Source organism: Seriola dumerili, unplaced genomic scaffold, assembly GCF_002260705.1.
Source record: "Seriola dumerili isolate Sdu_G_001 unplaced genomic scaffold, Sdu_1.0 BDQW01000149.1, whole genome shotgun sequence".
In the NCBI taxonomy this organism is placed as follows: Eukaryota; Metazoa; Chordata; class Actinopteri; order Carangiformes; family Carangidae; genus Seriola; species Seriola dumerili.
This window is the reverse complement of record NW_019174404.1, coordinates 19,968,263-19,981,097: the sequence shown is the minus strand read 5'-3', so window position 1 is coordinate 19,981,097 and position 12,835 is coordinate 19,968,263. Positions and strand designations below refer to the sequence as shown.

The following is a 12,835-nucleotide window of genomic DNA, read 5'->3' as shown; positions in this document are numbered from 1 at the left end:
ACATGAGAAAATGTATACCACTCTCATGTCTGTCCATTGAGTATTAAGCAAGAGCCACAATTAGCTTAGCTTAGTTTTTACATTTTGGTAAAAAACAATGAAACAAATCAAGTCTATTATGTTAATTGCTGAGATTTAGATCTTTTATATTTTTGTATTTTAGGCTATATTGTGGTTTTATTGGTGGTTGTGTGTCTGACTGTTTCTTGTCTGGACGTCCTGAAATGTTGTCATCACTGGTAACTTCACAATAGTATTAAAAAAGTGAGATATAAAGTGTTTATCAGTGAATGAGTGTTAGATCGAATCTATCTATTTCACTTAGATTCAAGTGTTTGTGCTAAACTAAGCTGGTTAGCTTAGCTTAGCTAAAATAGTTAGCTTATCTTAGCACAAAGGTTGCTAGTTTTTCACATTTAGTGAACATTTAGACATTTTGTCAGAAATGTATTTTAACAATGTATATTTGTGATATTTTTGTTCTGTTTTCTGGTCTATTTATTATGCATTGTGTTGTTGTTGTGATGTTTTCTGCCTTAAGCATATTTAGGTGGACATAGTAACCACAAAAAGAAAAAGTTTTCTCCTGACAAAACAAAGCCTCCTAATATTTTAATAAATTTGTAGATGTAGGAGTCAGTGTGCAGGCACTACTTTTCCCACCAGAAGTCACACAGTGGTGACACAGGTGGGAAAAATTTAGTAAGACAGCTGCACCAAGAAGCAGAATAGGTAATGTGTGTGTTGAGGAGGTGTGTGTGTATGCGTGTGTATTTGCATGTGTTTGACCTTTGTTCCGTTTCCTTCTCACCACATTTTAGCCTCACTGACCCTACATCCTGTTATAGCTTTGGGCATTTTAGTGTTTTCACACGCCGGTGCAAAAACAGCAGCATTTATAACAACCTCCAGTGTTTGCCACCGGCGTCTCAGTTACTGGAAATCCTGGGATTGAGTGAACTTACTGTAATAGCACACCTGCCACAAACACACGCTCGCACATACACAAGCATAAAAAAAGAGCAACAACAGAGTGAAAAACAAGTTTATGACAACATTTTGCCGTCCGCAAACCCTCTGGCCCTGCAGCGCTGGTCTGGGGCCAAGCCACAAGATTTCTGACGTACAGCATGAAGCTGTCTCTCGTCTCTCCCCCCATGTTACTCATCACCCACTCTGTCTCTGTGATTTGTGGAATCAGGGAACAGACAGCTCCACCTGAGGGCACCCACCTGTGGCATATCAACCTTGAGGGGAGGGGCTACCTAACTGTGATGAGTCAGGCATGACTGGTGTGGCCAGTGTCAGGTTGAGACATCTGTTTGTTTTGCTGGTTGCATCATTTGCAAATTTGAAGACACTTGTGTGGGTACATCTGAGTGAATGTCTAGGTAAAATATCTAGGACACTTTTTAGAGTCATGAAGCAGCTTTTGACCCCATTTTCTGTCTCTTTAATACTGCTGTTGTGTTCAAATGTGGAAAATGCAACAGGGGAAAACCGGAGAAAAGTTCCCTGTGCTCAGTGTGGAAAGATTTGCATTTTGTTGACCTTTACATGACCAAAAGATAAACAGCTTCCCACAGGGCAGAGGGGTGGGGGTTGGGGGCCATTTTTTAATTATTGAATATCAGTTAATATGGTGCTCCACTGCAAATGTTCTAATTGCTTTTACTTTGTGACAAATAAAGCCAGTGAGCCACACCACACGTTCTGCGCACCACGAATGACAGGCACACATAGAGGGCTGCTAAAGAGACAGACAAGGGCAGTAAAAGCTTTATTGATTTTTTGAATGTCAACCAGTCCACCAATGCAGTGGGGCTCTTGATGGCCAGTCCAACTGTGACAAAAGGTCCATTGTCACTGTGTTTGTGAGTGAGGGAGAGAGAGAGCGCGAGACCGAGGCAAAGAGGGTCTGAGCAAATCAATGCGCAGCTGTTCAATGAAATAATTTTTACCCATCTGTAATAGTAAAAAAAAATAGAAAATCAATATTTGGTGGTCAATGTTGATATCGTGGCAGGTCGCCACACACAAATCAATGAATGGGAAATGTAGATATAATCCTCTACAGACTCCACAGGAACCTCTTGTTTGTGTGTGTTTTTTCCAGTCATAAACACATTCAGTAGCTTCATCAGGGAAGGATTTGGCCCTCAAGTGTTATCTTCACATTTTGACATCTCCCTTTACTCCTTGGTTTCAATGTAGAACTCTCACAATGCCTAAAAAATTTATAAAGTTTAAGGGAAACTTTTATCTGCAGTGGGAAGAGACTGTTGAGATGAAAAAGGCTAATTCAAATTCAAAATCCAAGCAAAGCATCTCTGTAAGGACAGGACTCTTTGTTCTTTTTGTTCACTAAATCCCATGAGATTCTTTTGTGAATGCGTGTACTCCTAAAATTGATCTTACTGTTTTTTTGGTCCCTTCAGCCAGGCACCAAGGCTACCCAAAGCAGGGGAAACCATCCATGGTCACAAGTTCTTCATCGGCTTTGGAGGAAAAGGGGCCAACCAGTGCGTACAGGCTGCCAGACTGGGAGCCAAAACTGCTATGGTCTGCAAGGTATGACAGCACAATCAAGTTTTCAACGATACACTGCTGCTTTTGTGTATCAGTTTGTGTGTGATCCCAGCATGAATATATGCGTGTCTGTAGAAAAAAAAAGATTCCTTGTCCAAACTTTGGCTCATCCACGTCCTACTCAGTACAAATAATCAGCCATCAGCTACCACAGTCCACCAACTAGTTAACAACTCCCCAAAACCTTATAGCTTCATTCACACTTCGGTCATCTCACCACATCAACTCACCATGCCTCATTTTCTCTTGATCAATACCATACTGCATGCATACGCCCACCCACCCTTGCGCGCCTTCAAACAAGCCTATTCCCATACCATACAACCCCAAGTCTCCAATCAGTGAGCTCAGTGTTGCCTTTCAACCTGAGCACTAAAGCACCGAAGCCCCACCTCTGTCAGAACAAAGAGGCCCGATCGATAACAACCCAGTGCGGGAGGAGCTCTCCGGGCATGGGGAGAACCCAAAAATAGACAACCCGGGCTTGTCAAAAACATCGAAGACAGAAGGCCGCTCTTCAAAGAGACTGGGGCCAAGCAGCCAATACCAGCCCATCCCACTATCACAGGCAGCTAGAAGTGCCCGCGTTTTGGCACGTTTTTTGGAAAGCGTGGGTTCGAAGTAGGCGCCTCGGGGCAAGGTGGGGACCCCTTCTACAACCCAAAGTAGCTACAGATGTGGACATCCCAGTGCGGATCAGGGGAAGAGTGGAAGGAGGGAAAGAAAACGAAAGCGAGGTGGGCATGAAGAGGCGTGAAGGCGGGGTTATCTTGTCTTCAAGGCTTGGCGCAGCTGGTCGTGTGTTTGCGCGTGTGCGTCTGTTGACTTTGTGTGTTCGTCTATGCACATTTTCGGCGGCGGCACCATGCCAGTATGCTGGCAGGGCACAGGAAAATCCAACCCAACTGAGATTTGAGTATACCACTTTTCAAAAGTTGCCGCTAACCAAGTCTGACCCCGCTTGACACTCTCTTTGTTGTAATCGTTTTGCCTTCAATCTTTTCTAGGTTGGTAAAGACTTCTTTGGAGACAATTACATCCAGAATTTCAAGGACAGTGGTGTACACACAGGTAAGATGGAGGGTTTTTCTTTTTGCTTTACATGCCAAATTGGTTCCCATTTCCATGGTGGATGGCAGAAAGTTCACATTCAGAGCAAGGCTTTCTTTTTTTAGTCTGTGTTTTGTTGATTCTTTTTAGTTACTCAAGGCTTTTGGATGTACTGGAAAGTTTTTCTATTGTTGAAGCAAATGATTGTTATACTGTTTGAATTTGTTAAAGATGAAGGTGCTTTTCAGAAGTTGTGCTCAGTGCACATGTCAGACTCCAGATGCTTGTGGCCTGTTTCATCATAGCCGAAAAACAGAGACCTGAGCTAAATGCTCACCAAGGAATTAGTAGGGATAACTATTCTAACGTTTAGTTTTTTGTTGTTTTCTGGCTCCGCTGTCAAGACAGGAAGGCAACAGATTTCTTTTTGCAGGAAAGACCAATAATAGATGCTTCTAACCTCTGTTTTTTACCGTTCATGTTTCTTCTCTATCTCAGATTTTGTAGGCCAGTCTTCTGACGCAGCCACAGGAGCTGCCTCCATCATTGTCAACGATGCAGGTAAATGCTTCTGCTGCTAGCCCATACCACACTCTTTGAGATGTAGCAATGCTCTCGTACACCACAAACAAGAGAACATGTGTGTGCTATTAGCACACTCTTTCTGACTACTACACACACACACACACGCCCACACACACTGTACATGCATGTATTCAGTACTGCCATTGACTCACCACTGCTCAAATGATTGTAATCATCGGACACACACACACAAACCCACACACGCACACAAACAACAAACATGAGTGCACCAAACCATGCTGAGTATCCACATGGAGAGCAATTTCTCTCATGGAGCAAATATAGTCAGACGTGTGGATCCCCTCTTGGATTTGCATCACTTCACTACCATTTAACCAGTCAGGAAAGTTCATCCTCATATGTCAGTAGTTAACAGTTACTTATATTCGATGTTTTGAAAAAATTAGAGGTGTAACTGACAGTGCTTCATTTTGAAGAATTAAGAAATAATGACCCTTAAAACAATATGCACATGCTGTTTTTCACTGTGTGAAAGGGTCAATTAAATCAAATGTGTTTACCTACAGTATTTACATATTGCAGATATTAGGGTTCATGTGCGTGAAATTGGGTTTATTGAAAACATTTTGAAGGTTATAATTTAATGACAAATTGAGTATATGCTATAAGGATTAATGAGGCATTTTAAGAAGCACCTGAATGTCACAGCTTATTTGCAGCGTATTTAAAATTGACAGTTATTTTGTAATAGAGAACAAATGTTTTTAAGGGAGTTTTAAGTCTCTGTATAAATTGTTGGGGAGACTGGGGATGGTTCAGTTGTAGCACTTCAAATTTCTCTGATCAGGAACAACAAATCACTTGATTCACTCTATACATACTCAATTAAGTCCTTATTCCACATGTGAGGAAGTAGCACACAGACTATTTTAGAAGGAAAAAAATAATTTTGAGGGAAAGAAGTATTTTCTTTACTTCATTTATTTTTGTGATAGCATTGCTACTTTGTAGTTAAACTCTTTAAACTTCAATAATGTTTATTGTGTGTCTGTGTAGATATTTTTCATGCTAGTTGTCAGCGCTAATGTTTTAGCTGTTAGCCATAAGGTAAGCTAGTTCATAGCTACAAGTCTGGGTTAATTGTGACAACACTACACATTCACGGACGGACGGACACACACACACACACACACACACACACACACACCAATTATGTTAAAAAGTCATTTAAGTGTTGAATAAAAAGCTTTTAGTATGTTACAACTAACCTGGACTGGTGAATTGTGACATTTCACTCCTTGTGTTTGTACATTTTCTGTTTGTGACGCAGAGATAACACATACACCATTTAGTAGCACATTTTGAACACACTGGCTTAAATGATACTGACAGAAATATCAAAAATGTTACAACCATCCTTGGTCTGTCCTACACGTGCTGTATAATACACACAAATTTGACTATACAATAAGTCACCACAGTTTCTTATATTACAAAACCTCAATTTAAATCTAATTATGGACTTTAGAGTTCCCATGAGTCTCACAGTGATCACATGGTGGCTGCATTTTTTACACGTCTCTTGTGGCGTCCACTGGCAGGTGAGAACGCCATTGTGATCGTGGCCGGTGCCAACATGCTGCTGGGCAGTGAGGAGCTGCAGGAAGCTCTTCCAGCCATCAGTCATGCAAAAGTGCTGGTGTGCCAGCTGGAGATCAGTCCGCAGACATCCTTGCAGGCACTGCGCATGGCTCAGGGGAACAAAGGTCAGTGAGTGTCTGTATGTGATGGTGTGTCCATTGCGCATGTGCACGTCCTTCTGGAGCCTTAAAGTTTTTTGTTTGTTTGTTTTTTAAGTAAAAATGATAAAACTTTGGAAAAACAATTATAATGCTGCTACACAGAGCAGGTGGTTACATTTGCATCTCATTAACTGTGTTTATTTCTACCACCTGTGGTCTCTAAATACTCAATCAGTCTGTTGTTTGACCATAGAAATTTCTGATATTTTCCTACATATATAGTAGAAGAGTTAAACTTACATAAAAAGTCATTTTGGGTGATCAACTGACCATAACTGAAATATACTGTATCATAAAATATACTGTAGTTTTCTGTTAGTTTGTCAAACAATTTGAGAGTGAAGCAGATTAAAATCATGTTTTGACTTTTGGTGGTGGAGGCGCTCCTCTGTTTACATTTGAAACACATTCCACCTTTAAGTGATACTCAAAGTAAAATCTTTCTTTAGAAACACTTATCCCATGAGGGCTTGAAAGGTGGATATAAGAAGTTTGTTCCATTAGTGAGAACAGCCGCTGTGGTCAGTGTGGATTCATGGTGTTATACAATGGATCCTAATAATCCTAATAATGATGGAGGAAGAAAATGTGTCCAAAAAAGTATCAGAATATCCATAGAAACTTTTCAAACCACTTCTGCAATAAAACCCACTTCTCTGTTGGCCATCTGTGTGCCCAGTATGTTCCAAACCTTCATAGTTTTGCCAAAATATGATTACATACACTGCTTCTCCCTTAATCCTCACGCACGACCCTGTTGAGCCCACTCCTCTTTGGCCAGGGAAGCTGCTTTGTCTGAGCTCTTGACACATGCCCTTTTTGTGAGCACAGCTGAACGTACATGTCTGGATAGGAGTTTGGTTTGGATTTATTGTCACGCATTTAGTGATGTGACAGAAAATCTGATCAGTTAGTAATAACTAGCACAAGAAGGAGGCAAGTACACAGGCTAAGCTATGGTGCAGCACTTCTGACCAAAGTGTCAAGCAAGATAGCTGAGATTTATTTAGCTCTACTTTTTGGAAAATTGGAATTGATTTTTACTTTGGAAAAGTACTAGTATCTTCCATGTGGTGTGAATTCGAGCCGACTGCAGTTACTGTTTTCTGCGAGGGAGCAAATTCTAACATTTTACAGCCATCTTTTAAGCCTACATGAGCTGAGTGAATGCAGTTCCAGTCAGCATTAAAACATCTAAATTAAAAAGTTCAATTCTTAACCAATAAAATACACTATTGCTCAGTTCATCATTTTGCTGCTACAGCCTCACTTGGTCTGATATGACCAGGAGCGTATGGCTAATTTGGGAAACCTAAGTATATGTTGCTGGATAACTGACTATACTGAACAAGTTTATTGACTTTGTGACTCTTCTCCACTTGTGCTACTTTTAAACCATGTTTTCTAATGCTGCAAATAAACAATGGTGTTATCCAGTTTGTTTCAGCCTTCATTGTGATTTTAAAGCAACTGAGTTAAGTAGTTGCCACTTGTGGCTGCAATGATTGCTGTTCAGGAAACTGTACATAGATTCACTTTAAAGGAGCTTTTTGTAAGTTTTGCTATTGCTACACAGCTAGCATTAGCATTAACACCAGGGTTAACTCTTATAATGTCTTTTCTTCTACTGAAGCTAGCATGCTAACCAGCTAGCCCCAGCCCATCTCAGCACTTTCCAATCTCGGCCTGAAGCCGTAGTGCTGCTCAGAGGGCGTATTATAACCTCTTGTCTTGAAAGTGCAACAATGTCCGAAGCTCTTGCCAAGTGACAGTCACCACGACCTGCTCCTGGCAAGAAACCACCTTTGGCGGCAGAGAAAACTTACAAATAGCAACTTGATATGTGGTTTCATGAAACTTGCACATACCTCAAAATCACTGAACTTTTATTCATTCATTCATTGTCTACCGCTTATCCTCTAGTAGGGTCGCGGGGGGGCTGGAGCCTATCCCAGCATCCTTTCGGGCGAGAGGCGGGGTACACCCTGGACAGGTCGCCAGTCCATCGCAGGGCACACAGAGACAAACAACCATTCACTCTCACATTCATACCTATGGTCAATTTGGAGTAACCAATTAGCCTAGTCCCCATTTGCATGTCTTTGGACTGTGGGAGGAAGCCGGAGTACCCGGAGAGAACCCACACAAGCACGGGGAGAACATGCAAACTCCACACAGAAAGACCCCGCGTCTGAGCCGGGACTCAAACCCGGAACCTTCTTGCTGTGAGGCGACAGCGCTAACAACTGCACCACCGTGCCGCCCGAACTTTTATTTAATTATTGATTTATCGATCTGTCATTTTTAAAGTCTGTCAAAGCCATTTTGTAGGAAAGAAAAATACAGTAGAGAAGATGAGAAGATCCCCTCGAAATCAGTCATGTGACTGTTTCTGTTTGAAAACCACATTTACTCTTTGCTGCACTGTTTAGAGAGAAGCTTCTCACTGACTCATATCCCTTCATCAAGTTAAGAGTGAGAAGTGGAAGAGTGAAATATTTTCATGAGTAGTTGTTGTGTCCCTACTGCTCATATTCAAGCACCATGTCCATACACATTTCTAAAGGCCAACAGGATCCTTGTATTCCTGCATAAACAAAGTCCTATTTTAGACCACCATCCTCCCTCTGTCCCTTCCTTCTATCCACCTTTTTTTTGATAACCAGGTTACTGAGCTAATCATCTTTAACAGCATCCTATTATTAGAAGCCTTCCACGTCATTCGAGACGTCTGGGGAGCCTCTCGCCCCTGTCATCAGGGCCTGTCGCTGGTAAACGCTCGCTGCAGGCCGCCAGAACGAAAGAGTCGCAGCCATAACTGTGTTGCAGATGGGATACCCAGATGGCCTCGCCGAGCGCCACCCTCTTTACCCAACCCCCCCCCCCCCCCCCCACCCACCGTGTTGATCGTACCACGGGATTAGGCTTGGCATGTGGCACCAGGAGAGAGGCAAGGCGAGTGAAGACGCTTGGCAATGATGCCACCTCAACATTGCTGCACCAGAGCATTGCGTAAACGCAGTTCTCTGGAGAGAATGAGTGTTAATGGGTTTGGCGGCGAGGATTTAATGACGCGGGGGTGAAGCGCCGCTCAAATTACGCAAATGTCACCATCAAGCCACACGTACTGTGGATGCCAGCTCTCAGAAACACTTGTCAAGATAACCTATCAAGAAGAGTTTATTCTTCTTGCATGTAATTATTTGAGAAGAAAACATACACTACCAGTCAACTGTTCCAGCTGTTATTTAAATTTATATAATTCAGTGTCTCAACAAATAAAAAACTGAAGAATTTAGAAACAAGGAATCATTGGATCTTCTTATCGAACTAAATTAAATCAAAATTTTTTGACTCATTCAGCACCTGAACTGACGCACACTGAACACACACTTTCGACAATGGAAATCAAACGAATGTTGCCTTACTTTCACCTTCTGTTCAGTTCATCACAAAACAGCTCCATATGGTTTAAGATAGGCGACTGTGCTGCTCATCATCATGTGAAGCCACCGTCTGGTTCTGTTGTTCTAATGTTTTGGGTCATTGTCTTGCTGTAGGATGAAGATCTGACCAATCAGTCTCCCTTCCTTAGTAACCTTTTTTTCCTCACCATTCTGACAGAAGTATACAGCACTACTTCCTGCAGTACCGTGTTGTCCTAATAATTCATCAGAGGGTTTAATAACAGTTTGTTCCAACACTGCCTTTGAACAGACGGAGGGTTTGTAAGTCATCAACTAAAGTCAGGGCCGCTGTATAAATTGTCTGTATGAACTTTCAAGGCTTCATTTACTTCTGCTGCAAGGAAACTAGAGGTTAACCAGTTTCTTTACATCTAAAAGGCCTCTTTTCTATAAAATTAATGCAGTTCCAGCCAGCATTAAAACAGTCCAGTTTACTGCTTACCTCTATACCTTTTAAAGGTCCATATTTTTCCTGTGTTTTATTTAAGTAAAGAAGATATATTTGTGGTTTTAAGAACCAAAAACCATCTCACTATAGTTTTACATCTCCTCTCTCCGGCTTCTCTCTGGAGCTCTAGTAACAACAGGTAGAACAGTGACTGTTTTCTGAGTGATCGAATAAAAATATAACAGATTTCAGGTAAGCAGTCAATCAAATGGTTGAATGGCGGGTCCAGGTGGGCGGGGCTTTGGGCGTGGCTGAGGGCAGTGACTGCTTTGTTGTAACTGAGAAAGTTACAGAAGTCCCGACGGCTCATTTTCTCTCTCAGTCTCTGAATACAGGCTTTGTGCATTTCTCTGTGGACTGAGAACTTTGATACTTTCACAGTATTAATATAGAACCTAGACCTGATCTGTAATCAAACAACACATGGACATCTACCTTTATACAATATGGGACCTTTAAGGTTATACAATGGATTTGAGCTGTTTACATTCCAATAAAAACTAGAAAAAGTGGGGTGCAATTTATTGCCATATACCATTTAATATAGGGAAGTTAATGGAATTAAATGAATTCTAAGGAAATGATAGACATGTGTAGCGTCACTCTTTCTTCCTTCCTCTGTCTTCACCCCGTCTTCTTCCCCCTCCTCCTTGTCTGAGCAAGAAGCTTTTATATTTCTCTCCAGATGCAATTAGAGCCTCTTAAAGCCCTTTCACATACTCACTGATGACTCATTTCTTTTATGTGTGTTTGTGTGTGCATGTAAGCATGTGTGAGTGATCTCTGTCTTCACTCCGTTTTCCCTCTGCCATTGTTTTCTATCCACCTTTCCTCCTGAATCAAACCACAGCAACAAACTTCTGTATTTTTCTACTTTCCGGACTCTTCTGGCTGCAAACGTGCGACCAGACTTTGAACCTCTGAGTAAAAAAATCCCAGAGTCATGACACACACACACGCATGCACGATCAGCCAGACATGACTCAGTATGCACACATCCCAGTATTACCACATCTGTCCCAGCAGCTGAGCGTGTGTATTTGTGTATGTGCTGTGGTTTCAGTAACACCTGGAGAGCAAAACAAAGCAACCTGACACCACACGCTGGTTAATGTGACATCTACATTAGCAGATCCTTGTGTATCAGGGATTTCACACAAGCTGCTCTTGTGTGCATATTGATGAGCTTCCATCCTCAGCAGTCTTATTGCATGTATACTTCATGAGCACTGGGTCTATCCAGTTGACATCAGCCGTTAAGTTATACGCTTGACAAATACACTGCTGTCACACCACAGATGGCAGTTAATGGAACAGATAGTGAAAGTTAACATCAGACTTCCAACCAGTTCTGTCCATGGCTACAAATAATAATATGATTATTGGCAATAATCTGAGCATGAGTAAGTCTTTTACATGATTCAATGATACTGTATTTATCCTTTTTACATGACGTACATTAGTGTATTGTGACTGATGGCTGTCTGTAAATGCCAGTGAATTACTCCACATATGTTTTGTGAATTATTTCAATCAGCACAGGGTTTACCTGTGTCCAGTTGTTGTGCTTGTTTGCCACCACATTTGATGTGCATGTGTGCTGCTGAAGAATGTGACAAGGGAGAGGAGGAAAGACTGCTGAATGCTTTTCCTCTGAGCTGAAGAGAGTTGCAAAAATGAGTCGTAGGAATATGTGTTAAAGATCCCATATTATATAAAGCAATATTTCCATGTGTTTGATTATAGATCAGGTCTAGGTTCTATATAAATACTTTGAAAGTATCAAAGCGCTCAGTCCACAGAGAAATGCACCCACCCTGTATTCAGAAACTGAGCCTTAAAACCAGCTGTCAGGACTTCTGTAACTTTATGATATCACAACAAAGCAGTCACCGCTCTCAGCCATGCCCTCAAGCCCCGCCCACCTTGACCCACCATCCAACTTTGCAGGATTTGGTTCCTCTGAGTGTTTACCTGAAATCTGCTAAATTTTTATTGAATCACTCAGAAAACAGTCAGCCAATCAGAAGAGAGGCTCAGAGGCTCCTCACTTCTGATTGGCTCACCGACCTGTTGTTACTAGAGCTCCAGAGAGAAGCCTGAGAGAGGAGACGAGATGGTTTTTGGTTCTTAAAACCACAAATAAATATTCTTATGGATCAACACTTCAACACATCAACACAGGTGAAGAGGAAAATATGGAGCTTTAAATTTGTATTGAAAGATGTTACTTATACAATATAATGTTATATAATGCAAAGCAGAACAAAACAGGTGCAGAAAAAAATCAGTCTTTGTTTAGTTGGGTATATTAATGGTTTAAACCTCTGACATGTTTTGACCTCTTCATCAGGGCAGAGATAGTAGAAGCATAATAATTACACTATAGTACAACAGATGTTTCTTCATTTTTTTCATTCAGACTCACTGAAAAACTACAGCATCAAATCTGAAAATCCAATAAATGCTTTTAATGTACCTTCTCAATTAAACATGACTTAAAGCCGTAATAAAATTTAAATGAGTGCATTATATAAAAATTCACCTCCTGTACAGTTGTCATGAAGGAGGAAATTAGCTATAGAGACCAGAACTGTTTTTTGGACCAGGCTGTAAACATGTTTATTTCTGCTGTAAAGTTGGACATTTTAACATTTAGCAGTTTTGGAACCAGCCTCAAGTGGTGGCCATCGTAGGAACTGCAATTTTTGGTACTGGCTTAATTTTTCAGGTTGCTGCTTGGTTTGGAGTTGAATGTCACAGACAGAGTATGGAAGTTGGAAAAAATCATACAACACATTTTGTTTTGGTCTTTTCCTGTTTTTTGTTGACAGTAACAAAAAAAACTAGAATAATGCCAGACTTGTTCTTTAAGGATCTCTGAACTTACTGAACTCACTGCACATGAAACTGAGTGAGCACTCTGTTTGTGT

General features: G+C 41.2%; 1 protein-coding gene across 3 annotated transcripts in view; it reads left to right on the top strand.

Moving 5' to 3' along the window:
* Positions 1 to 12,835, top strand: part of rbks (ribokinase) — a 41,944-nt gene that overhangs the window by 8,948 nt on the left and 20,161 nt on the right. For all 3 annotated transcript variants that reach the window (XM_022750439.1, XM_022750438.1, XM_022750441.1), the window contains exons 3-6: positions 2,439 to 2,571; positions 3,597 to 3,660; positions 4,138 to 4,200; positions 5,787 to 5,951. In XM_022750439.1, coding sequence (XP_022606160.1) covers positions 2,439 to 2,571; positions 3,597 to 3,660; positions 4,138 to 4,200; positions 5,787 to 5,951 — 425 coding nt within the window. The remainder of the gene's footprint in view (positions 1 to 2,438; positions 2,572 to 3,596; positions 3,661 to 4,137; positions 4,201 to 5,786; positions 5,952 to 12,835) is intronic.